At 39.7% G+C, this 27271-nt stretch overlaps 1 protein-coding gene across 1 annotated transcript in view; it reads right to left on the reverse strand.

Annotated features, from left to right (window-relative positions):
* Window positions 1-27271, reverse strand: part of LOC143849844 (ARM repeat superfamily protein) — a 78164-nt gene that overhangs the window by 19199 nt on the left and 31694 nt on the right. Inside the window, exons 18-30 of the mRNA XM_077359109.1 lie at window positions 24049-24226; window positions 23812-23952; window positions 23203-23461; window positions 22636-23091; window positions 19916-20382; window positions 19623-19747; window positions 19350-19531; window positions 18800-19204; window positions 18587-18712; window positions 18099-18164; window positions 16260-18022; window positions 15441-15720; window positions 10271-10504 (exon numbers count right to left, since the gene is read on the reverse strand). Coding sequence (XP_077215224.1) covers window positions 10271-10504; window positions 15441-15720; window positions 16260-18022; window positions 18099-18164; window positions 18587-18712; window positions 18800-19204; window positions 19350-19531; window positions 19623-19747; window positions 19916-20382; window positions 22636-23091; window positions 23203-23461; window positions 23812-23952; window positions 24049-24226 — 4682 coding nt within the window. The remainder of the gene's footprint in view (window positions 1-10270; window positions 10505-15440; window positions 15721-16259; window positions 18023-18098; window positions 18165-18586; window positions 18713-18799; window positions 19205-19349; window positions 19532-19622; window positions 19748-19915; window positions 20383-22635; window positions 23092-23202; window positions 23462-23811; window positions 23953-24048; window positions 24227-27271) is intronic.

Consider the following 27271-nt stretch of genomic DNA (forward strand, 5'->3'; position numbering starts at 1 on the left):
TAGAAGGTCTAGTTCAGCGCCAATGCATCCCACGCGTTAGGAACGAGGATGTACCATGGTGGGCCCCTCATCCATAGCCCCAAAATATATGACAGAACAAAGGCTTTATTTAGTTGAGTTGAGTTGAGGTAAGCTGGGATCGAACCTCCGACAGGCTCAATCCCAATAATACATGAACTATTAGTTACAACAAATGAGAAACTCTATATGTTCTTAGTAATCCAATATTCCACTAGTACCAACTACAGTGAAGTGGATTGTAATGTTTTTCATGAAAAGATTACTAGCAAACAAATATCTACTATTCTACTCCATGTGTCAGCTCTAAAGATCAACTAATATATAGATTCACGAAGAAACTTGATCATAGTTTGTTTGGCATTATTTGTTCCAAGTTGGGCATAAATGATATGGGTTTTTGCAAAAGAAGTCTTCTAGTTTGCTTTATTTGCAAAAAAGGTCTCCTACTTTGACAGTTTGCAAATAGAGTCATTATATTTGAGTGAATTTTGCAAATCAGGTCATGCCATTTATTTGTGACCAAAATACCCACGCTGAATTGTTTTTGGACCCATAAAAAAACCAAAACATCCTTATTTGTAAAAAGATGAAAATTACCTAAGAAAAAGACCAAAATACCTGTGATGCTGAATAATATTTTTTGAAAGGGTGAGCCCCACAACTCAATTCAAACTCATGCATTGGGTGGGGCCTACCATTTTGCCTCATGCTTTTATGTGTAGGCACCCACACCCATGTATAAGGTAGGGCCCACGAAAATTTACACATGTTTTGATGGGCTGGGCCCATTTTTTTACAGCCATACATAACTTTGGCCAAGAATGCTAGTATATATGGAGATGATATTCGCACACCCTTGATTAAACAGATGTCATTGGCCGTCATGGGTATTTTGGTCTTTTTACAAGGTAACTATTGTCTTTTCACATATAAGGGTAATCTAGTCTTGTTGGGAGTAAAACACAATCCACCCTGGGCATTTTGGTCACAAATTGATGGTGAGACTTGATTTGCAAATTTGATTGAAATGTGACGACTCCATTTGCAAATTGTCAAACTAGAAGACCCTTTTTGCAAATAAAGCAAACTAGATGACTTCTTTTGCAAAAATCCCAATAATACATGAACTCTATATGTTCTATTAGTTACAACAAATGAGAAACTCTATATGTTCTTAGTAATCCAATATTCCACTAGTACCAACTACAGTGAAGTGGATTGTAATGTTTTTCATGAAAAGATTACTAGCAAACAAATATCTACTATTCTACTCCATGTGTCAGCTCTAAAGATCAACTAAGTTGGGCATAAATGATATTTATGCTCAAGCTTGACGGGGAATGTTAAGACATAGGGTAGTTAAAGAGATTTGTATTATGCTCTTCATGTTTCGTAGTATTATTCATAAGGAAATAGGACAGGTGTATCATAATGGATGACCAAATGTACATGTAATACGTTTTCACGCTAGATATATAAAGGATTTCTGGGAATCATATTTTGTTTGCAATTACTTTTTCCAAGTTGAGCATAAATGATATCTATGCTCAAGCTTGACTGGGAATGTTAAGAGATAGGGTAATTAAATAGATTTGTATGCTGCTCTTCATGTTTCATTGTGTTATTCATGAGGAATTAGGGCAGGTGTATCGTAATGAATGACCTAAAGGAACAGGTGTATTGAAATGGATGACCCAATGGAATACATGTAAAATGCTTCTAAGCTTAATATATATAATATGTATGGGAGTCGTGGAATATCATTAATGAAAAAGAGACAAAATAAAGTACAAAGCCGATCGAGAAAGTCGGCCCAAAGGGGGTAATACAGGGATGATAGGATATAAATGGAAAAATAACTAAGGGGGAAGGAAATAAAAAAGCCCCAACTCCTGCCTTCCCACCCCATCTCTAGCTAGTTTGTCCGCCTCCGCATTTGCATTTCGTTTGACATGATGGAAAGCCACATCCACACCTCTAATCCGGTCCTTAAATTCATCAATCCAAGTAGCGAATCTCCAAGGGAAAGACTTGCTTCCCTTGAGCCACCATGTGACGTTAAGCGAATCCCCCTCCACAACTACCTTAGCCAGAATGGTAGTTCTGACATATCCTATACCCTGTAGAGCCGCCCTAATCTCTGCCTCATTAGAATCCGCCACGCCTATAGGACCGGAAAAAGCCCATATTGTGGCGCCTTGCTCATCTCTAAGAAGACCTCCAATCCCTGAAGGATCGGGGTTACCCAAGCTTGATCCGTCAAAGTTAATTTTAGGAAAAACAAGGAGGTGGAGGACACCACTTAGGGCCACCCACCTTCTCACTTTCTCCACTCGAACATACCACCCTCCAACCAAACCAAAGGTCATAAGCAGAAATGAATCTAAAGCTAGGGAGGGCTCTAGCCCAAGATATAGTTAGGGCGAAGACAAAAGCGGAAACAAAATGGGTACTTTTTGTCAAGCCTTTAAAGATTCCAGCGCAAGTAGAATAACTTCCATAAAATTTTACCTTTCTGGCGCTAAGGGGAAAGGTCCCAGCAAGATATCAAATTGGCCAAATTAGCGGGAAAAACCCACGTCAAACCAAATCTCTGAAGGACCCTACTCCACAGCAGTCGAGCAAACACACAATGCAAAAGAAGATGGTCCACCAATTCTCCCGCCTCAATAAATAACGCACAATGATCTACTATCAACATTTTCCGTCTTCTTAAATGATCAACTGAAAGAAACTTGTCAAAGACCGTCGTCCAACCAAAAGTGCAAACCCTGGGAGGAGTTGGAAAGGTCCAAACGTTTGCTCCTGCAGAGATCCCGTGCAAGGAGTAGGTGGTAAAAAGACTTGACGTTGAATTCCTCTGAAGTGCACCAAATTCAAACCTTGTCCACCCCAAACCTACTGATGTATTGTGAGTCAAGAATCTCCAAGAACCGAGCTATTCTCTTTACCTCCCAATCGAAGAAATTCATGCGAAAGTTGAAGTTCCAGGCAATACAATCTTCCCCATGCAACATATAATCTGAAACCCATGCCTCTCCGTTTAAAGCTATCAAGAAAAGATCAGCGAACAAATCTTTTAGCGAGCAATCCCCACACCACCAGTCGGTCTAGAATCTAACTCTTTCCCAGAAGTAAACCTTGAAGCAAATCCCATTATTGAATTTAAACCTTTGGCTCAGAATGACTCTCCACACGGTCACACCCCTACACTTAAACTTATCATCAGAGCCCAATTTCCATATTTATCTTCAATCAGGTGAACCCACAAATGATGGCTTTCCACGCCAAATCTACAAAGCCACTTGTCCAGTAGAGCTAATTTTACCTCCTTTATTCTTCCAATCCCCAACCTGCCCAATTTTGAAGGTTTACAAATTTCCTTCCACTTGAAAAGGGACATTTTCTAATTCTCATTTGCACCCCCCAAAGGAATCTTCTCTGAATGCTTTCAATTTATAAGACATTTAAAGATAGATAATTGGTAGATCAGGATGTTGGCCAAGACCACCTTTATGACGGTCATTCGCCCACTCAAAGATACCAAATTCTGCTTCCAAGTGTCAAAGCCTCTTTTCCACTCTATCCACTATTGGGTCCCATTGTTTCTTTTTCGGTCTGCCCCTCCCGAAAGGGAGACCCAAATAGGAAGAAGGAAAGACGTCTATGATGCAACTTATTACACTTGCCAGCTCTTCCAAATCCAGTTGAGCCATATTAATCCCTAGGATCTTCGATTTTCCAAAATTAGATCTTGTCCAGAGGCCACTAAGGTGTTTCGCCCATATCTTTACCTTAAACACTTTCAGCTCCCTCATCTCCCAGCCTAAGACCTTCAATCAGACCCGATCTTTACCTTAATCTAGAAACTGACTCAACATCTCCACCACAATTACGAATAGGAAAGGGGAAAGAGGATCCCCTTGCCTTAGCCCTCTGGAAGATTTAAAGAAACCTTTTGGTGACCCGTTCACAATGATGGAAAACCAAGCCGAAGAAATGCACATGCACATCCACCTTCTCCATCTACATCCAAACCCCATTCTCAGCATGAGATATTCTAAGCAATCCCATTCTATTATGTCAAATGCTTTTTCCATGTCAAGTTTACATACCACTCCACAATTATCTTTTTTGAAGTGATAATCCACCACCCAATTACCCATCAAAGCGCAATCTGCGATATGTCTACCCCCAACAAAAGCTGATTGACTCGAGGAGATCAAATCTAGAAGAACCTTTTTCAATCTCTCAGCCAGAACCATCGCTAATATCTTATAGAGAAATCCCACCAAACTAATAGGACGGAAATCCTTCGTACACGATGCCCCTTTGACTTTAGGAATAAGGGCGATGAAGGTTGCACCAATACCCCAATCCAACATAAGACCGTCATAGAATTCTAAGAAGAATAGCATTATGTCTTTTTGCACGTACTCCCAACACTCTTGAAAAAAAAGCTACGCAAAAACCATCAGGAACTGTCGCTTTGTCTCTGCCCAAAGCAAAGACGGCCATTCTGATTTCCTCCTCTACAAATGGTCTCTCTAGCCACTCCTGCTCCCTTTCCCCTAGCGAATTAAACTCCACACCATCTGGTTTGGGGCGCACCACTTTCTCAGACGAATATAGCTTTTCATAAAAGGAAACAATCTCCCTCACCACCTCATCCTTCTCCTGAACTGTCATCCCATTCAATTCAAGTTTGGTTATTCTATTTCCCCTCCTCACACTAGCAATACCAAAAAAGTACGCTGTGTTTTTACCCCCTTCCTTTAACCAGTTGACATGAGATTTTTGTCACCAATAGATCTCTTCTTGAAGGATAATTCTGCTATGTTCCTCTTTGATTTCTCCCTACTAGTTACGAAACGCATTCTTTCCAGTAGAGACTCCCTATCTACTTCCACTCTCTTTCCTTAACCCAAGCCTTCATTTTGCTCTTAATCTATGGCCAATAACAACATCGGCCGGGCCCCTGACTACCACTTCTTTCCACCATCAACCAAGTCTCTCATCCATCTTCGGCTCCTCCAGCCATGATAAGTCAAAGCGAAATGGGATTGATTGGACCCCAGGATTCCAGCCTAGGATCCAAAAGAATAGGACAATGATCTGGCATAGAATGGGAACGAGCTAACTGGCAAACATCAGGAAACTTTAGCAGCCAACCAGGGCATATAAGGAATCTGTCAATCCTACTTTTGCTCCTGTTCCTGAACCAAGTGAACTGCACACCATTAAGAAGAAGATCAACCAATTTGTTTCCCAATGAACTCCGAGAATGCTAATATATTCCGATTAGTTCTGTGACAGCCCACCCTCTCTTCCACCCCTCTTATCTCATTGAAGTCCCCACCAATACATCAAGGATGAGCCCACTTAGCTATGGTCTCCTCCAATTCAGACCACAATTGTGCCTTGTCCGAACTATGATGAGCCCATAGACAACAGTAAACATCCATTCCGATTTATCTACTAACCCTCTCAACACTACGGAAAGAAAATAAACCCGAGACATATTATCCACTATCTCAAATACTGTTGAATCCCAAGCAATCAAAATCCCCCAGCTGCACCCACTGCATTAACTGTAACGTAGTCCCACGAGGCACCAACCCCTATCATTCTCAATTCAACCCTGATGAAGCGTTCTAATTTCATTTCTTGAAAGCAAAAAATTTCAGGTTTAACTTTCCTCACCATCTGTTTTACCTGGGCCTTTTTGTCCAAAGACCCCCAGCCCCCACACATTCCAGGAAAAATATCTTCATTGAGAACGATTTGACGGATTAACCCCGGGGAACAACAATAGGTCCTGATTCCTCCTCCCCGTTCCTTTGGACTTATTAGCCGACTTACCATCGTAGTTAATAGAAAATTTGAGTTCCAATTTCTTTGGCCGTCCTCTTTGCTTTGTCTGGACACAAAGGAGAACGACTAAGCTCAGATAGGTCTCTGTCCTTGGCCTCTTGGAATATTTTCCATAAACCTTCCTCTGTCCATGGTTTAAAATTCCGGTTTCGGTAACCATTTCGGACCCCACCGAAGACCGAACTTTGGGGGAAATCCGAAATTTCGGTCTGAAATTTGGTTCGAAATTTCGGACGAAATTTTGTAATACTTTTTTTTTAATAAATAATGGCATTTAATCGAAATTCGGCCCGAAATCACCGAAATTTAGGTCTGAAATCCGAAATATCGGTCAGAAATTTGTAAATGGCGAAAAATGAAAATTTTCGGTCTCCACCGAAATTGGTCCGAAATTTCGGATTTCGATCGAAATTTAAAACCATGCCTCTGTCCCCGAAAAGGATAGTCCGGATCTAGTTTCTACTGAATGATGAACTATCAGACTGAGGTTTTCCTTTCCCTTACAATTCCCACTTTCTACGCCTTCTACTTCCCCACAAAATGGCCGACTCCCACCCACTGATTCCTTCATCACCCCAGGAACAACAACAAGGTTTGGATTTGAATGCAATTCAGGGAAAGACAATGGAATGATGGAATTGTGGCTCACCCCTGCATCAAAATCCTGCACACAACCAAAGAGAAGATGCAATCCAATGTCATACTCAGGAAAAACATCTATCATACCTGTAGCGCGCATGATGTCTGAGCCAACTTCGAGTTGTAGGCAGCATTGCCCTCCCCAGAGTCAGAATTGGATCCTCCGTTACTCCCTCTTAACTCCCCATCTGCCGCCTCACATTATTCTGAGACGATCCAGCACCTCCCGACGCTAAGGATTCCTTATCTTTTACCACTTACCAGCATAGTATCTATGAGGCTAGGTTTACAGTCCCCTATATTAATTCGAAGACAAGGAGCAACAAATAACAGATTCCCAGGGGGCACAAGCACACTATCTGTCGAGCAAGCAAAGTGAGACAACTTTCTTCTAAAAGGGCTCGAGATGTGTGTATCCTTCTTTGAGCCCCAATGACTGCTTCTTAGCCCAGATATTCTAGCAATATCACCACTAATTTCTCCTCAGGCCCACAAGAAATAAGCCCAACTACACAGGCCTGCCACCCTTTCTAGACCACAATCAGAAGCTTCTCTGGCAGACTTGACAGCCAGCGGCTATCACCCTTAACCTTTAGTTTTAAGTTAAAATCCGGGCCCACAATCAGTATTATTTTAAGAGACTCTTTGGGTGCATTCCAGCTGTCGTCCACTATCGGTTTCGACGAGAAGCGTGTTTATGAATTTATGTTCGCCAATATGTCCAGCATTAAACACGAGATTTAAATAGATAAAAGTTGTCCAACTAATCCCGTGAAATCAGCTGCTGCGAGATGTTTATCACACTCAAGCTCTTCAGAAGCCGAAGGGACTCTTCTACTTTCATACGCAAGGGGTTGGGATGTATCATAGTTCGACACGTCAATGGCCCTTCTCTGGCTGCTGGAGGAACACACGATAGTCCCAAATTTTCAAGTTCTCCGGCGCCAGGAATGCTATTCTGCGCGTCCATTGTCCGAGATCGGATCTCTGGCTCAGTGGCAAATGTTCCTTCCCACCAAGCTCTACCTCCTACAAAGCTCAATTCTTCGAAGCTCGAATCCAAGATTCGCAAACTGGTGTTTGAGTTTACCTTCACATTAGATGCTGTAATCCAAAAGCTAATCTCATCCACAAAAACTGGGAATTTAACTCTCAGTGGAGCATTGTTGGAAGCTTGAAATAGGACTAGACCTTTGTCATATCAATTCCCTGCGGAGCAAGATTCATCGACTGCTAAAACGTTTCCTAATCGTCCTCCCACGCATCCAAAGTTGGTCTCACACCATGCTTGTGCTGGAATTCTGGATATCTCCCACCATGACGCCATTGAAAGCTCCTGGAACTTGATATACCATGGCTCCAAATCTTCAACATAAGAATCCTCTGCTGCCATCCATCTTCCATGCAATAGATCTGGAGTGTTGCCGTTAGAAGGAATCATTAAGATTTCCATCTGATTTAGCTTGTATATAGATCGGCAACCCTCAGCATTCCCAGATGAACTCAGGGCTCAGCCACTCCTTCAGAGACAAAAGAAAACCTAATAACTTTTTGCTACATTTTTCCCCAGATCCCTCTTTTGGTTTCAAGAATTGACCATAGCGATATCACTTTGACCCAAGGAATTTCCGGAATGGGGTCTGGAGGTTTTACCATCGTAGTTCCTGTTTCCTTCCTCAAAACTTGATTCTCATCTGATTCTTGCACATTCATCTCCCACACTGTTTGATCCGATTGTGGTACCATCTTTTAACCTATCTGTGTCTTCCTCTAGATTCTACCAACTGGCCGATCCCCATATGCCCAAATCTTTTGCCATTTCCAGCAACAACCTCGACTTCGAAAGTTTATAAATTTACACCTTGAGCACTGCTAGTCTCCTATTCTCTTCTCCTTTCTCAAACAGAAGCAGTCTCTACTCTTTTCTCCCTTCTAGACTGAACTATCTCCCAGCTTTCTTGCCTTGACTGATCATTAACAGCATCCTTCTGAAGTTCAGGGTCCTTTGCAAGTCTTTCCACCCACCTTTCGTTCCTTCCGACTACGATTTCCTCCATCCATCTCCAGCATCTTCCTACAGAGAGGATTCAGATCGAGATCACTCCTAGGAAGTATGAACTTCATCTTCTCACTATTCTTCTCTTTTTAGCATTCTCGAATTTTTCCCCACCTCAATCTCCACGATTTGCGTGGTCACCTAGGGATTGCTTCTTTCTTTAACTACAAAAGTCATCACCTATAGTCTAAGCAACCTTTTGAGGAGCACCATTGACAACAGAAAGGGACAGTTGGACTATGCATTACACAAGAAAATTTTGCCTACAATAGTTCCAAGAAACAATCATAATCATACCCTAGATTTTCACATTGTCCATCTCTGGGATTGGGAATTGTGAAATAAATTTTGGCAAACAAAATGTGATTCATGACTAGGTTGGATGGAGGATCGGAAAGAATGGAAATTATGGTTTTAGATTTTCACTGAAACCAACACGAAACAACTGTTCCGTTTCCATTCCCACCAAAACGCATAGGCATAGAAGCAGACCCATTCGGGAACCAAGCAAGCCCTGCCCCACCAACCGCAGCGATGAAGTGGGAACTCATTTGTGGGACCCGGGGGATAGAGTTTTTAGACGATTTGAATATTCATTCAACGGTGTGGTTTACATATCCATACATAGAAGATGCTCCTACTTCGATGGAAAAGATTCATTCATATTAGTCGTTTAGTATATCAGTATGCGTTACATAATTATATTTATATTACTTGAAATTGAAATGTGGTGTATACATTATGTATAAATACGAATATGAATTACATGTGAAATGTGGTATGTACTGAATTATCAAACATGCGCAAAAATGCAAGTACTATATTCTCGATGTTGTTAAACAATTAGGATGGTTGTCATGTTTCTGTGATGGTTTCTAAGTGCGCATTGTGACTAGCATTTCCATGTTTCACCTTATATTTCTCTCATTTGTATATGTTTTCATGATTTTACAGAATTTTCATTGAAATTTCTAACCGAAACTAAAACACTTCCATTTCCATGACGATCGAAATCGAAACTGAAACCTAAATTTAAAACCTTGATGCCAATGCAAGGTCCAATCTAACGACAAAGGAGGCATCAAGAATTTTGAGAATAGTCCATCATATATTTGTGTAGAGAAAGATTTCCAGTGTGTACATACAATAAGTCGCGTAATATAAAGGACAATCCAGTCATGGTGCAGAAAATAATAGGAAGCAAAGCATGTCATTGATCCACCACTCAATATGGAGACTTCAAATATCATCAAGGAAGTAGAATTTTACAAAGACCGTTGCTAGGAGGACAGGCAAAGTATGTCATTGATTTCTTACTACGTTATGAGATTCTTTTTCTGCAATTTTTGAAGGAAAATCAATCCATTATCCATTATGGTTGCAGGTTTTTCCCTACTCCCCAAACCAACACACCCACCTCCCCTCTTCTACAGTTGATTGGAAGGAATAAGTTCTTCAAAGATATTTCTCATGTTAAGTATTTCCATACGCACATGTGTGTGTGTGTGTGTGTGAATTAGAAGAGATATTGGAAGCATTTAGAATACTGAAAACAAAAGTATGTAAGATAATGTAGGCATACCAAGAAAAATTCTAACCCAATTTTCAAATCTCAAGTACAAAAATCCTATAGAAATTCCAAACAATGTGAAATTCGTAGCAGAAACAATTTTTCCATACCTCCAGATCCTTTTGTGAACACAATTCTGGGAACTGAAGAAGAATTTTCTCCAACATAACAAGTGAATAGTAAGCCTCTTTCCATAATGGAATTGCAACTTCATTAGAACAATCAAGCTCTTTGTGTTTAGCAATTTCAAGAGCAGATGTCATAATACTTTGACCTACTCGCAATATCTTACTAATATGTGTTTGAAACCCTTTCTTCAAGACTTCAGCCAGTAATGACAGGACCTGTGCATATACATCCCACACCCATGAGTGGAAAATAATATCCATAGTCACAACTGTGTGAAACAAAGAAAATTGCATTCTAAAGAGATCAAGACTCAAAAAGGTTTTTTATAATCTGTACAGAGAAAATGGCATTCTAAAAGTATTATGGTGAGAGCAATTCGTGTCCTTAACTTTGAAAAGGACCAAGCCATATCTCCATTCCTGTGCTCATATCCATATCAGTATTTGGGCATCATAGGCGAAGGGAAATGTTATCAGCACTAGTGTATTTTAATGATGGCACTCCTCACTTTATTAAAAGTACGGTATGGCCCGCACCATAGGATGATCCAAACCGTTCATTAGATGGGCCAAAGCCTAAACAGGTTGTTCCCCCAAAAATCATTTCCATAGGTTGATCCTGACCCTCCAATCTGAATGTTAGAGGGTTGATCCTAACCCTCTAGAGATCGGAGGGTTAGGATTAACCTATGGAAATATTTTTTGGGGCACAACCTATTTAGGCCGTGGCCCATCTAATGGACGGTTTGGATCATCCTATGGTGTGGGCCATACCGTACTTTTAATAAAGGGAGGAGTGAGATCATCAAAACACAGTAGTGCTGATAACATTTCCCTGGGCGAAAATATTCAAAACGAGCAATATATTTTTCCATGTGAGGTTTAGCTGCAATTGCACTAGTTTCATAGTGATAGTCAAGTGATTTTATAATGTTTTAAGAGGGCTACTGATAGACTAACATATGTTAGGAGAGGTTTACATGCAGCTGCACAAGAAAATATAAATGAAAAAGAACAAACAAATTAGGCAGACTGGTGTTTGTGACAGTCAATTTTGTTTTTTTTTTTTTGGAGGTAGCCAAATTATATTAATGAAAAAACAAAAAGACCGAGATGGTCCGTACAAAGTTCGAGAAAGTAAAAGAAAAGAGCAAACAAGGGGTATGCTCTAGCAAAAACTATTATAGAATTGGACAATTGTGCATCTTAGGTTTTGGCTTACACGATTTAGAAGGCCTAGTGCTATCAAAGTTGTTTTGTCAACTATTGCATAATCCTTCTTTCAAGATATAGCATGTGTTTTGGTGACAATCAAAAGAATAGCTTCTATGTGACCAGAGGTGGCCGGAGGATCGAGAGATGGCCGGAGGATTGGCAGTGCCCTATTGCCGCTACCATAATTTCAGTTGGCAGAAAAGATGCAGAATATATAAGCAAGATAGAGAAAATCGCCTTCGCTATCTGGGGGGAGGTGATCTCAAAGGGAGATCTAAACCAAAGGTAGGTTCTACCTATGGGGACTGGTTCTGCGCCCCCCCCCCCCCCCGCAGGTACCTTAACTTCAAGTGGAGGGAGAACTGTCGTTGGTGTTGACGGATCAGAAACTCTTCTAACTGGGTTACCCGTGCTCGCCCTTCACCTAGACTGGAGATTGATTAGGTGAGAGCAATTGTTGGTAAAATTATCTCACATGAGATTGGAGGTAACTCGATTTTTACCATGACGGGTAGGGAAGTGGAAGTCCAAATGGATTCCCTAAAAGCTTGTTTGATAGGGAAAAAGAAAGACCACAAAGGATCTTTAGAGGACCACTGGCAATGGGGACAAGGGTTTTGGGATATTCCATCTCTATAATGACCCTGTATCTTGGCAGGCCTCTCAAGCAGAGAAACCTTTGTGGGTCAACTTTTATGGTATCACGTTACACGTTTGGGCTATATCTACAGTGGAGGCCATAGGGAGTCTTTTTGGTAAGGTCCTGGAAACAGAGATGGAAGGCAGTTATCAGCACTATATGAGTTTTGTTTCAGCCAAAATCTTAACCCCCGATGAAAATTTTCAGGTCCTTTACTTAAAATCAGGATTCTAGATCACGTCAAATCCCGAAAAATTCTGACGAGTATTCTTCGACTAAATCCTTTTTCGGACCTGTTGGTTTGGACACTTCGACATCGTCTCTGGCTGAAGGCCATCTGAAACCTCTGGGATCGCTTTCCGACGAACTCCCGGTCCCCCTGCAGAATTCAAATTTCAATCCTGACCATAGCGTGCTTCCCAGGGTCGGATCTGACAGAGGTCTTGAGATTGTCGTGATGGGACCTGGAAGCTTAGAAGCACGAAGCGGGTGAGGGTGCGGGGAAGCGTGGGGTCTAGAAGAATCTAAGCTTGGGAGCGCCATGGGAGCGGAGCGTGTATGTAATATTTTCTTTATATATCTATAAACATTCAAGTACATCAAAAATAAGAGTTTCTAATCATTTTCATGTATCTTTCAAAATTTAAGTACATCTAAGAGCTAATTTCTAACCATCTTCATTTGTGTGCACTCGTTCCTCGTGCCTTCTGAAGATGCATAAGCCTTTGTGCTTGCTCCAATGAAGTACTTTGAAAAGTTGGAGAAGTTTGATGAAAGGAAGTTGGTGATGGTGGGACTTATAGAGTAATAGAAGCAGGTTGGGAGCGTCATTAGAGCGGTTCTCGTCTCTCTGGGGTCGCGCTGCCTGGAAGCTCCTTCGTAAGGAGCTCTGAATTGAGGTTCCGAGGTGGGAGCCACACCCCGAGAGAAGGTTCCTACTTCTAAGGTTGGAAGTAAGAGCCTTAGTCAATCATGCCTTTCTCTAGTAGGGTCCGAGTCATTTGACCCTCATGCCCCTAAAGGAAAGTTTCGTAGGTGGATCTATCTACAAAGATGAGCAAAAAAGGTGGTTACCAAGTAAGAGCAAGGAAAATTTCTTCTGGCGACACCAATCTTCGTATAAAATTTAAAGAGAGGGTGGCAAGATCAAAAGAAAGACTTTGTTCAACCTTTCTGGAGAAGTCATCGGGAGCGATAAGGGTGCCATGCAGTAGTCGGTTTCAAAAATCACTTAAATTAATCACCCACCCGCCCAAGGTTGGCTTTGGCTACAGCTAATTTTCTATAAATTCCCCCCATTCACTAGAAGATTTTGGCCGTTTGGATGGGGGGCCCACCTTCTAGTATTTTCTGCTGATGAGAAGCCTTTAGGCTAAATTGTTCTGCACAAGCTTCCCTAAATCTATCCTTTTTGGTAAGGAGGAAGTGGGCCTTAAATTTTTCCCTGTTAGGAGCATACTACCCTAAGCGACGTGGCCCCGTGATCTGCGAACAGTTCTCTTTATTTTTGCTTACTTATCTTTACTATATAAGGGCGGATTTTGTAAGGTCTAGGAATTGGAATTCTAGGGCATCCTGGGTATAGAGTCTTAAAGAGGAGTAAGAAGCGCAAAAGAAAGCTTTTGGAGCCTCTAGGTTTTCTGGGCAAATTTCTGTTAACCTCAATCAAGCAGATATGGATAATGAATCTTCTTCGTGCTTTGGAGGTAGGAACAAACAGTTATTCATGGAGATTCTGGCTCTACAAAACATTCTCAAGAAAATGAGGTCGATGACCTATGACGATGGGAGGGCTTCCATCAATGATCCGACCCACAAAGAGATGTTGAGAGACCTTCTCCGTAAGCAGTGGAAATTATTTACACTAGAGGCTAAAGATCGTCCCTTCACTATGTACAGGCTCTGTGGGATGGACTCGGTCAAGGATACCCATTCGCCGTTGTTCTAACACCCTTTCTTTAAACTGATGTTAAGCGAAGAAAGGGATGCAGGACGGCTGAATTGGGAAGCCAACAAGGTGGTAGGCATCCGGCTGGTGGAAGATAGGATCGCCAGCCGAAAAAACCCTGAATTCTTGAACCGGCTTCCGGAGCACCTTCTCATTAACATGCCAAATTTCCAAATCCAACACATAATGGAGGAGTTGGAGAAGTGCTCGGCATAGGTGAGCCGGCTAACGATGTAATAGGGCTTTTTGAAGGGAGGAATGAGGATGTAGAAAGAATCATTTGGAGTCTTAAAAAGAAGATTATTAATGGAATGATGAAGGGAAGAAAACACACGCGATTGTTTTTTGCTTTGTTTTAATGATATCTTTTTCCTGGTCTTGGGTATGCCCATCCCAGTTCTCTTTGATATTCTGTAATGCAGGAGGGGACTCCTGGTCCCAATGCTATTCCAATATCAATGAAATATGTCATTTTTCAAAAACAAATAGAACAAAGAAGGGTAATCAGGGAGGAAGTGAATCATAGAGTGACAAAGACTCCATGGAAACCCCCGACTTAGCAAGACCATCCGCCAACTCATTGGCGGAGCGGCGAACATGATTGAAGACCACATAGAGGGGTTTCACCAAATCAAACATTTCATCAAATAAGTTGTCAAATCTTCACGGTGGCTTTTGAGGACCCCTTAGTCATCGTATCACATCCAATGAGTCCCCTTCCACTATCACATTATCAATGCCTTCTCTCGATACGAGTCTCAAGCCTTGGTGCACTACCCGCACCTCGGCTTCTGTAGCATCTGACTCACCTATGGATCAATGATTATATAATAGTCAACGGTACGCCCCGTAGAAACCAACCCTAAGGAACACATCCGAGATTTGTATGGCCCTGATGAAGCTACATGCCGAAAATGCAGAATAACATCACTGATCGTTTCAGAATCCCAAGTGTGGATCATTTCGGAACTCTGGGAGAAAAAATAGACTTAGGGCGGATACATATAAACTTCTACTAATATGCCCCGAGAAAAAACGATGGCCATGCTAAATCTGTCAAAATTGAGTTTGACAGTCAATTTCTTAAACAACACAATCTCTGATTAACTGAATTGTACAATCTTTGAAGTAGCATTTTAGACTTTTAAAGTTCGAAACCACAAAAATTCCAGTTTTTCTGGGCCCCACTAAAGTATCATCTTTTCCAGCTTAAGCTAAAGTCCTTAACAAGCCACACACACTTTCTGAAGCAGGAGAAGTAACTTGAGTGATATTTATAAGGTTTCTAAACAATCTATCAACTACACAACAAAAATGTTACTCAAACTGGAAGAAATCAAGATATTTACCTGTGCTGCGGCACTCCACAAATGTTGCTTTTCACCCATATACCACGAGAGACTGTACTCTAGAATGGGAACAAGTGCATGTTGGCTAGTACCCCGAATCAAACGTTTTATCGCCTCACCAACCATGGAATGGACTTTATTGTCATTTTCGTTAGCCAAACGAGCTACTAAATGGAGGAAGAATGTCTGCGCCTGACTATCCACAACACTCTTTGGAAATTTGACTATGATTGCATGGAGCATTTCGAGCACAGCTTCCCTTCCAGTGGGATGCTCATAACTGCAAAATTTGAAGCCACGATAAGACATATAGAAAATTGAGATTTTATATAGTCTAAAAGCTGATATAGTCTCGTATTTTTCAAAAAGTACAGTACACTCCATACCATAAGATGATCCAAACCGTCCATTTGATGGGCCCCAACGTAAATGTGTTGTGCCCCCAAAAATCATTTCCATAGGATGATCCCAACCCTCGGGTCTATAGAGGTTTCCATAATATAAAGTTCCTCTATAGATCGGAGAGCTAGGATCGTCCTATGGAAATGATTTTTGGGGGCACAACACATTTACTATCAAATGGACGGTTTGGATCATCTTATGGTATGGAGTGTACTGTACTTTTTGAAAAATACGAGACTATATACATTTGGGCACAGACTATCTACATTGTGGCCCATCAAATGGACGGTTTGGATCATCCTATGGAGTAGGCCGTAAGTACTTTATGAAAAATACTGGACTACATGGTCTTACATCATATAAAAACTCTAGAAAATTAACAAGGAAAAGAAATCTGTGAATAGTAAAGACACTTGCCTCAGGTTCACAAGCAAGAAGTCCAGATGCTGTTGCAAGCGTTTATCAGAGAGACGATAGTCCAGCAAGAATTGTAATAGAATTTGACTACACTTCTTGCGAATAGGTTCTATTTGACTTGTCACCATTAATTCTGCAACTCGGGTAACAACGTCATAGACTTCATGAACTACAAGTTTCCGGCCAACTATCGCCTTTAAAAGGGAAAGGGCAATGAATGAAGGGTTTGTTTCAAGATCAACAAATAGTGGAAACTGGATAAGCATATGTAGTTGATCATTCGAAAGCGAGATCCTAGTACTCTGCAGAAGTACTGTTAGCAATTTTAGACAGGAACAAATTAAAGGACTGCTAGGGCTCCCTGATTTTTGGGCAAAATCCAAAAGCGAAGTCTTGATATTATCAGCCTGGGCTTCAAGGGATGGCAGAGGCAGTCTTAACAATGACACAAGACATTTACCAGCTGTCGATATGATACCTTCGTACTTGGAACTCAGACAGTTTCCCAACACTCCAACAAAGGGATCCAACATAGATAACAATTGTTCATCTTTCTTGTCCAACTTTATATTCTTCAAACGATTATGCAACACACCAAGAGCAAAGACTGTAATAAGATGAGAACTTTGTACTTCACGATTGCTTTTGTTATTGGCCATAATCACTGATGGGTCTTTACCATGCAGATTTTCTTGTGTGATACCATCTTGAATGAGACCAAAGACAAAAACAAATAGGTCTGTCTGGTCCACAGAAGAATTGATCTGAATGCCCTCGGCTATATGATGTAACATTGTCTCAAGTTTAGCTTTTATTTTAGGAGTGAGATGCTTTTGCAGATGAGCTTTAATGGGTGAAAGCAATTTCAAAGCATTAGTTTTGAAGGTAATGCTCTGGGCAATAAGTTTCAATGTATCAAAAGACTTTATCTTCCTAGTCTCTTTCATTTTCAAAGCAATTTTCTTGACCTCTTTCTCCTCAGCAACATCACCAAGAATATCATTCTCTGCTACTGAAAGGAGATCTTCAATACAGTAATCCAGCTTTCCATTGCAATGATTTGAAAGAGTTTTTGATAATATGAAATTGAGACTATATCCCAATACATGCATTTCAAATCCTCTTTTCAAGGTAGTTTTCATAACTTTAACTATGAAATGCAAGTATTCAAGTCCAAGCTCCTTGGTACACGCTGCCAAAGCTGACCTAGCATCATCACGTATACTTTCCAATCGATTCTTTAGGAAGTTACAAATGCGGTGAATGATGCTTGGGAGTTGAGATTCCAAGCTGTCAAAAGGAAGCAATTTAAGTAATCTTAGTGCGGCAAGATTAATCGTAACATTAACTCTCTCGGAATCAGAGGTAAGCAGCTTTTGTATCTGTGGGAGTACTGTCTTTTGTAGGTGGGCCTGTATTTCAGGGGGAATACCAGGAGCAAAACAACTATGACCCAATACAGTACTCTCATTTGGAGCCTTGCTACCACTATCTTTTGACTCTTGGGTGGAATAAGATCCAAAAAAATGGAACCTTCCCAAGATGGCACAGATGAGCCGTGACAGGACCTTTTGTTTGTCGGGCTTCAAGGTCATCTCCCGGAAACATCTCATCAAAAATGCATGGTATGACTGCCATTGCATACAACCAAAAATAGCGGAAAGTGATTCCATGCATGCATCTCTGACATGCTCTCCCTTTCCATCCTTTACATCAATCAACATATTGAAGAAGAGTGGAACAAATACTTTCATTGCTATTTTCTGCAAATTATAGAAAGAGTTTAGGAAGGTTCCCAGATTCAGCTTGAAGATCAAATAAGAAGAGAAAAAAGTTTACCTCCGGTAAGTTCCCGCCACATATGGCATTTCTGAAACGAGACAATGCCCTAGCTCTACGGTGTTTCTGTGACACAAAATTTAAATCAGAGAATTATATGGAACCTTGTAAACAGACTGTAACAAATATCTCTGATATTTTCAAAATATCATGTTTTTATCGCGACATTTTGATAAAACAAAAAAATCCCGAAATAATCCTCATATTTTAAACATATAGATATATTTTCATTTTTTATCATAAAGTACTCGATAACATCACGATACTATCCCGATATTTATACAATATTTTTATTTTATATTTTTTCTTAAATCTAATATATTTATATATTTTTAAATAGTTTTATTTATATCATTTGTTCCCGATATAAACCCGAAAATAAAATAAAAAATTAATATATCCCAAGATTTTCCCTTGCTGTCAAATTCCCGAGAATGATACTTGTGACATAGTATACAGATACTTAAAAGGAAAATGTTAGAACCTACCTGTATATGAAGAATATTGTTGAAAAAATCCACTTCTGCATCTTCACTGCACAGAGGCCTAAATGTATTTAGAGCTGGTACACCTCGAAGTTTCAAAACTATATCTCGTAATAATGAAATCCATTCCTGAAAGAATAAACCTGCGAAGAATTAGCCTCAAAAGTATAGTAAAATAGTCAAAGGAAATTAAACTACAAGATCCAAACACTGTACCTTTTGAATGGAAATTTCCTTACTCATTGCTTGTCCCATATGCTGCAAGAAAAACTTGTTTATGATTCGTTGAATGCTTGTTTTAGTCCAGTTAACATTATCCCGATTGAATTTTCTTATGTCTCGAATCTCGATATCCTCACATATTTCGTTTGCTTCATAGTCCAAAACCAAGGAAGCAAAATGAATAAATGAGAGCAGTGAGCTTGATGCACTTTGTCTTAAAATCAGTTCCTCGGATGACATATCATATACACAGTGAGAGAGAATAACTAATGCATTATCTTCTCTCAGTGTAGAAAACAACTCGGGGGTTATTTCTCCATAAGCGCCGACTCTAGTGTCATAATCAAGTTCGCCCATCTCTGAGACCGAAACAGCATTCAATTTACGCACAACTTCAGCCTGCAAGGGAGTGCATAAGAAAAGGATAAAGTGAATACTTTTTTCCTTTTTTTTTACTGATAAAGAATAAAATATAGGTGTGTCCAACCTAAAATAAAATTAAACAAAACCAACCCTTGAAAGGTCAGAAGAGAGATACTATTACCAGAAAGACTAAAGACGGATCATTTATGGCAAGACCATCAAGGATATTACAGATAGATAATCGTATATCAATTCCGGAAGAAATAAGAAGCGGATTGACCGCATTCAGAATTTTCCCGGTAGTTTCAACACCCAAAAATGGCATGATCCCCTGAATTACATGCAGACTTTCCACACATTCATCTACAGAAAAATAATTATCAAATAAGTTTTTGACAGATCAAAATAACTTCATCAGAAATATCCATAATCCCATTTTAGCAGCATTACTAACCAGAATTTAGAGGCCTCTTTGCTAAAAAAGAAAGCATAATGTCAAGGAATAGCCTTGCTGACTGAGGTTCCTTTATGTACTTTGGCAATAGTTTGAAAATCCTAAGCTCTGTCTTTCCAGGTTTTCTAGTGCCCAGTCAAGACAAATCAGAAGCGAATGCAATCAGCAAAAATTATCTTCCCCAGAAATTATGGAGAGATATTAGTAAGGGAAATGCCATCCAAGTTCAAATATAGAAAAAAAAAACAAAAAAATATAGCACATGCACAGAAAAATAAAAAATAAAGCCGTACCTCTGTTTCCCCTTGTGGGAAATAAAAAGATCATGCAGATTGAGGATGAGTGCGTCAAGGTGTGGCACTAGCACTCTTTTTATAGCAAAATCGTCTTCAGAAACCAAATCATTATCCAGATTCAGAAGGTTCTCAATGAAAATAAGCACCGAATTTATGATAGCATCGGAGGCAGTCCTCACTGTTAGAATTGAAAATACAGTAGGGACAAGATTTTCCTCCCTACCCAAGAGAGAGACAAGGGCGGGGCTTCTACTCATGGCCAAAAAACATGAGAATAAAGAACTTGCTTTCTCACTACTAGAACCCTCCTGCTTAAAACTGTCAACTAATGGCTTTACTGACACAAAGAAGATGCCCCAGATGTGGGAATCAAAATCATGATGCTCATACTTATTGAGAACAAATGAAACAATCTTGAGGCCTAAAGATCTCAGATCCTTAAATTGTTTTATTGCTGTATTTGTCTGCAATGTAAAACAAAATAGAGTTAGATATCACTTTTCAACGCAATACTCCTGGAATGAAAAGAAAAACATTAGTGTACGCAAAAAAGGGTGACAGGCAAAACCAACTCAAAAGGCAACCAGCATAGTTTTAAATTTCGTCCGAAATCCGAAATTTAGGATTCCCAAAGTTCAGAAATTTCCGCCGAAATTTCGAGAAATCAAATTTTCAAAAAAAGAATAATATTTTTAAAAAATTTTGGCCAAAATGATTAATTAATTCCTTTTTTTACAGGAAATTTTGATTTCCCCGAAATTTAAATTCATGGCCACCAGACACGTTACAAGCACAATCTAGAGGTAAAAAAATAAAAAGTCCGTCTTGTCAAATTGGTCAATGTAGCTTCAAAAGGCCATTTGGCGGGTTAATAGGTCGGGCTTTATATTTTGATTGTCTATGAATGTCTATGACACAATTTTGACTTTTTCCAGATCCTGCTAATTTCTCGACAACAAAGACCACATAATATAGGATTAAGCACAGAATGCAAACCCCACCCCACCCCCCCCCCCCCCCCCCCCTCTCTCTTCCCCCATGGCAATGGTGTGGAAAGTCGGTATCCCTCCTAGAACCGCAGTCATGGTTAAATTTCGAGTGAAACTGACATGAAACAACAGAAACATTTCTGTTTCTATCCCCATGAAAAAAAATAGCAAAACAAAAACTGTAAGTCACAAGTGCAATGCTATACCAGTAAGTGTTACATAATTATATTTACAGAAACTGCATATAAAATGTGGTGTATGTATTATGTATAAACATTTATATGTATTAAATGCGAAATGCGGTACGTAATGAATCACAGACATGAGTGATAATGCATGTCAATAGGTTTCCATACGTTTCTATCCCCTGAACTTTCATCTGAAATATACATCATTTGCTTATGTTTCCATACGTTTCCAAGTTTTTCAAGATTTCCACCAAAATTCCTACCCAAAACCAACATGTTTATATTTCCAACACGATCGAGATGCATACCAAAGCCAAAAACTTGAAACCCTGATCACAGCATTTCGCTGGACAGTAAAGGGAGGTAATATCAATACTTGTGTTACATAGCCATCTCTCCCTCACCCCGCAGCTCAAACTCCGCATCCTGATCCAGATCCAGCTACGGACTTACAAGAGCTACTACGCATCCTAGAATTGGGGGAAGGCGTCTAGACGCCTAAAAGAAGGCACAAAAGACTGTCTGTTCCGTATGGCACTTTGGTTGTCTCAAGATGACATCTTTGAATATTCCTTCTGACTTCAGTGAAAAAGGCTACAGATTATATCGCCATCCACTGCAAAATTGGGCAAAATATATGGTCTGCTATCCTCAATTCCTTCAAAGTGAAGTGGAATTTTTCTTAAAATCTGTGAAGAGTTTCCTTCATTTGGAAGATTGAAAATCTAGGAAAACATGACAAAATGTTGTGGAAGAGTTTGCCTTTTGTTGTAATATGGTGCTTAAGGAATGAACGAAAAGATAGAAATTTTTTATTTGAAACCGAATGGACTGGGATTATAATCTCTAGATTCTAGATAAACATTATTCGATGGGCTATACTAATGAGGGTAATTGGACATATAAGGTGTTCGAAACTCTTAAAAACAGGTTTATCATATCTTGGGACAGACGGGCAAAATGGAATCACCCTCCCCCCAAACGCTCTCAAATTGGACTTTTATGGAATTTCAGAAGGTAAACAGAAATTACGCAGGAGTTGGAGGCATCCTTAGAAACGAATTAAGCGATATTTCAATCGCGTTTCAGGATCTATCACCACTGACGATTCAAATGCAGATATTTATCTTTGCATTCAGATCATAGCTTGCATAGAGACATTCTTCTTGAGGGTTAGAAAATTACTTCCAACAGTTAAGGGACTCAGGTACACATTGAAGGAGATTAAGCTAGGTCCTTTGAGATTTGCGAATCAAATCTTGCATATCAAAGATATTTTTCCAGTTTGGAGACAAATTATCTCGATCATCCCTAGATTGACTAATGATATGGCTGATGAATTGGATAAACAACGAGCGAACAGACTGGCTATGTTCATATTAGATTTTTTTCCAATTCCTTGAATCGGTTTTCTTTTTGTTGTTTGTTATGTATTTTCGGGGCAGCTCGCCCGTGGTTTAATCAATATGATTACCTTAAAAAAAAACTGATCTTTAATGGGTTACAAAATTTCACACATTTGGTGCAATGAAAAACATACCGTGATTGGATTTTCTGTCACGCTCTCATGCACAGTCAAATCGCCAGTAGAATGATTTCTGACAAGAGAACGTTCATTGATCTTGGCACTATCAAGGCTCAATGTGCAGCTTTCCAGAATACGAACAACAAAGGCCATCAATATATTAAGAAAAGGTCTAATGCGTGATTCATCGAATGTTCTCAAAATATCATCAACTACATGCAAGAACCCAGATCTCTTCTTCCAAGAAAGATTTTTTATATTATCCAATGTGAAACTATTTACAAACTCTTGTGCTTGAAATTCGTCCACTGAGCATTTACATAAGCTCCAAAACCGATCGTCAAAACCTTCACTTATAGAAGAAATGGGTTGTAAGGGCTTCAATAGTAAGGAGAAGAAGAGAGGGAGTTCATTAATATCAAGTTGTGCCAAGAAACAAAGAACTGCCCTTCGGTGATGTGAACCTGCGTGCTGATAAAGAAAGCACATGATTTGAGGCATTGGAAAAAATTATTATTATGTCCAAATGAAATATATAAATGCAATAACCCACATTCAATGGATCCTAGGAGGAAATCCTACCTTCTTTGAGGCAAGCATCTTTGGTTTCCTGACTTTTGGAGCTAGCAATCGAATAACTATGGGGATTAAATGACCTCTATGTCCTTCTTGAATATGATAAGATTCTTTGGACAAAGTCCATGTTGTGAGCTCATTGCCTAAATTTTTTGAACTTGTCAGATTTTTAAGATGTTGTTCATATGGAAGCAAATACTCGTCCTTCCAATTAAATAAGCATTCGAGAACCTTCTCCTGTATATCATCAATTTCATCAAGCAGCCTGGCACATAGAAGAAATTCAGTAGGTGAAACTTAAAGCAGCCATGATATTATATACCTCAACTCATACTACTTGGGCCCTGTTCGGTTTAGATTATTGCAACCGATTGTAGGCCCCAAACTGAATATTAGACTCCAAATTAAACGTAATTTGGAGTCCAATAGTCAGTTTGGGGCCCAGAATCGGTTGTCACAATCCAGAACGAACAGGGCCTTAATTTCATGAATTTGGGAAATAGGAAGGATTCAGCACAAACATAGATGAGCTATTATGACGAATAATTTTGAATTTTGATAGATAAGAAAAAGGGAAGAAATGAATACTGCATACTCAAAATAATGCAAACCAACCTATTTAAAAGAACCATCCTGAGAACTTGGCTTCGATATAAAGACCGAGGGTTCCGCATCACTTTCAACAAGTCCAGCCATTCTTTAAGAACGCCTTTCCATTGCTTGCCTTTGCAAGCATGCCAGTTAAATGAACTCAAACTGCAGTTTCAGGATAAGGAGAACGTGATGAAGAGAAACTGTATTAAACCTCATGCAAATGCGTGACCAAATGGAAATAAATTAGGGAGAGAATACCTGGCAATATCATCATTATATCCCAAAAACTTAAAGAACAATGGGATAAGTTGTTGGGACCGAGATTCTGCAACTGTTGGGAGCCTTTGAATTGACTTCAGTAAAAGAGTTAATATTTTTGTTGACGGTGTACAATTCAAATCAGGAGTTACAAACGATTTAAAGCGTTCACCCAGAGCTGAAAATCAAAGCAAAAATGAAAATAAAAACTTTAGAACTATTAATATAGTTTAGTTCAATTTACATTATGTTCTTCGTGTAATTCTGTTAGGTTATTTACATTAATAGGATGGGGCCAATAAAGGATGCACATAGAGGCAGGCAAACATTGTAACTAAGCTTAAGTGGGATTATATATAAAGGAGATAGATAGTGGGGTTGGAATTAGATGTGAGAGATCTATCAAAAGTTTAGCATGGTAGTAGAGAATAGTTGATCAATATTCAAAAGAGATACGTTCACCAACAACCAAACCCTATGCGTAACCGATTTGATACCCTAACCCTATCGTATTAGTTTTATATTTTCACTGAAACGAGATCATTCCCACTAAAAGACATACTGAAATTAAAACGCATAGCAAAAGCAACACATACCACTTCCTAAAATTTCATCTTAAATGTACATCACTCGAATATATTTCCATATGGTTCCATAATATTACAAGATCTCCACTGAAATTTCCATCCAAAACCAACATGTTTCTATGTCCATTATGAACGAAATGCATGCTGAAACCTGAAACCTTGTCTGTCGCAACCCTACTAATATGCTCTTTCATGGGATGATATGTGCTTAAGTGGGCTGATGTGTTCTTTCATTTTTATTTTTTTATTTTTTCGGGGGAGGGGGGCAGCTCCTATGGAGCCTTTTGAGTACTGTTGCACTCTATTTTTTTTGGTAGGTAAACTGGGAATGAACGTCCAACCTCAAGGCTGAGGAACAAAGCCTCTAACAAATTGAGCTAGAGGCTCAATCCCGGCCGTTGTACTCTTATTTGAATTGTTGTTCTGTTTGTGGACTATTGAATTGTCATGTGATGACAGTTATCACTTGTCAGGACTAAAATTTTGCTGTGTCCATTGTGATGTCTTTCTTGAGGTTGGCACCATCTTCTTCTCGCATTATTTCACAAGTGAATTTCACTTATAATCTATGATTTGTCGACACGGACACGAGTGTCGCGTGTCGGCACTGACACAGAGTGTCGGACAAGGCAAACCTCATAATTTGTCGATATGAATTTGTTCTGTTTGTGGACTATTGAATTGTCATGTGATAACAGTTATCACTTGTCACGACTAAAATTTTGCTGTGTCCATTGTGATGTCTTTCTTGAGGTTGGCACCATCTTCTTCTCGCATTATTTCACAAGTGAATTTCACTTATAATCTATGATTTGTCGACACGGACACGAGTGTCGCGTGTCGGCATTTACACAGAGTGTCGGACAAGGCAAACCTCATAATTTGTCGATATGAATTTGTGTGTCGAATATCGACACGGATATGAGTTGCCTGACATGGCAACATATAAAAATCTAGATACAGTGACATGTACATACACATAAAATTATTGATTATTACACAAATGCGTGCCCACACGCCCACATTAACTCTGACAGTCCTAGTAATACCTTTAAAGTATCCAAAGGATTGTCGACAAGTGTGGACACGGGTCTCATGTCAGACACGGAAGGACAGGTGTGTCGGTGATAAATTCAAAGTGTCGGCTAACTCATAGCTTAAAATCCTACTATATTTGTGAATCTCCGTGATGAGTGAAAATATGCCCAACATTTCAAAAATCACAAAGATTGAACGAGTTAAGCTAACTTTGGTTAAGATAAATAGGCCTAATTATCTTCTACGAACTCAATCAATAATGGCAGCCCCTGGTATTGGGGATGTTGAATAACATGTATTAGGGTAGTTTAGTCATTAGGTGTATGTTAGAGGGTATTGTTCTCATTATACATCACTTACCCTATATGGGCCTATATATACAACATATTCATGAGGAACTCCCTAGTGGAAACTCTCCATATCTCTACTCCTCTTCTTCTTCCTCTCTTCTAACCCTAAACTCCATTTCTAACATGGAATCAGAGCAAAGAATCTTTGGCACGGCGTAGAAGGAAAGAAGAAGAGTCTATCATCTCCACGCCATTCTCTTCTCTAACCCTAGCCCATTTCTCTCTCATCTTTCTTATCTCTCTTTGCCTTTACTCGCAAAGTGTTGTTTCCTCTTGTTTTTCCGAAGATCTCTCCTCAAATCTCCCTAATCTCTCTCTCGGTATTCTCTCTCTTTCTCGCAACTCTCTCTCACACATATCTCTTCTTTTCCATTTTCTTGTTTTTGGAGTTGTTGTAAATCACAAAGAAAAAAAATATCCTCAAATCTCTCCCTCAAATCTCTCGAAAATCTCTCTCCCTTCTTTTTGGTTCTCCATCCCAAAATTTCATTCTTCTAAATCCATACCCTTGTTGGGTTCTTTCTAGTTTCTTGCACCCCTCTTTACGTTTTAAATCCTTTCTTTCTTACATGTTTTAGGTCTCTTCCCCCGCCATCTCTATCCTAATCTTTGTCCTTTCTCCTTTAGATTCGTTGTCTTTTATATCTTTTGTATTGTTCTTCAAGATGCCCACCAAGTGTTCAGTGAAATGTCTGAAAGAGATTTGGTGCCTTGGACGTCTTCCTTTCGGTTCAAGTTGAGGGGGAGTGTTGTCTAGTGCTGTCATCTCTTTCTTTCCATTGTTTTTTATGTCTTTTGTGTTGATGTCATCTCTTCCTTTACATTGTCTAGTGTTGTCTTATATGTCTTCTTATGTCTTTTATGTTGCACACCAAGTGTTTGATAAAATGTCTAAGAGACGTGTAGTACCTAGTTTGTCTTCGTTCCTTTGTCTTCTTCTTCAAGGCGCACACCACGTGTCCGATGGAATGCCTGAGAGAGGTGGGGTGCCTTAGTTGTCTTCGTTTCATTGCAAGTTGAAGGTACCTTCAACTTGAGGGGGAGTGTTCTCAAGTAATTCTTTGTGTCTTTTCTTAAGGGGGAGAGCTCTTTTTTTTCTCTTGAGTTTATCTTCTTAGTTTTTTGTCTCCTTAGTTGTCTTTTCTTGAGGGAGTGTTGTCATCTTTTGTTGTCTTTTCTTTAGGGGGAGTGTTGTCTTAGTATCGTCTTCTTGTGGGAGTGTTGCCTTATCTCTTCGTGTTGTCTTAA

Source organism: Tasmannia lanceolata, unplaced genomic scaffold, assembly GCF_043159265.1.
Source record: "Tasmannia lanceolata isolate RefF3 unplaced genomic scaffold, GAP_Taslan_0.1 ptg000018l, whole genome shotgun sequence".
Taxonomy (NCBI): domain Eukaryota; kingdom Viridiplantae; phylum Streptophyta; class Magnoliopsida; order Canellales; family Winteraceae; genus Tasmannia; species Tasmannia lanceolata.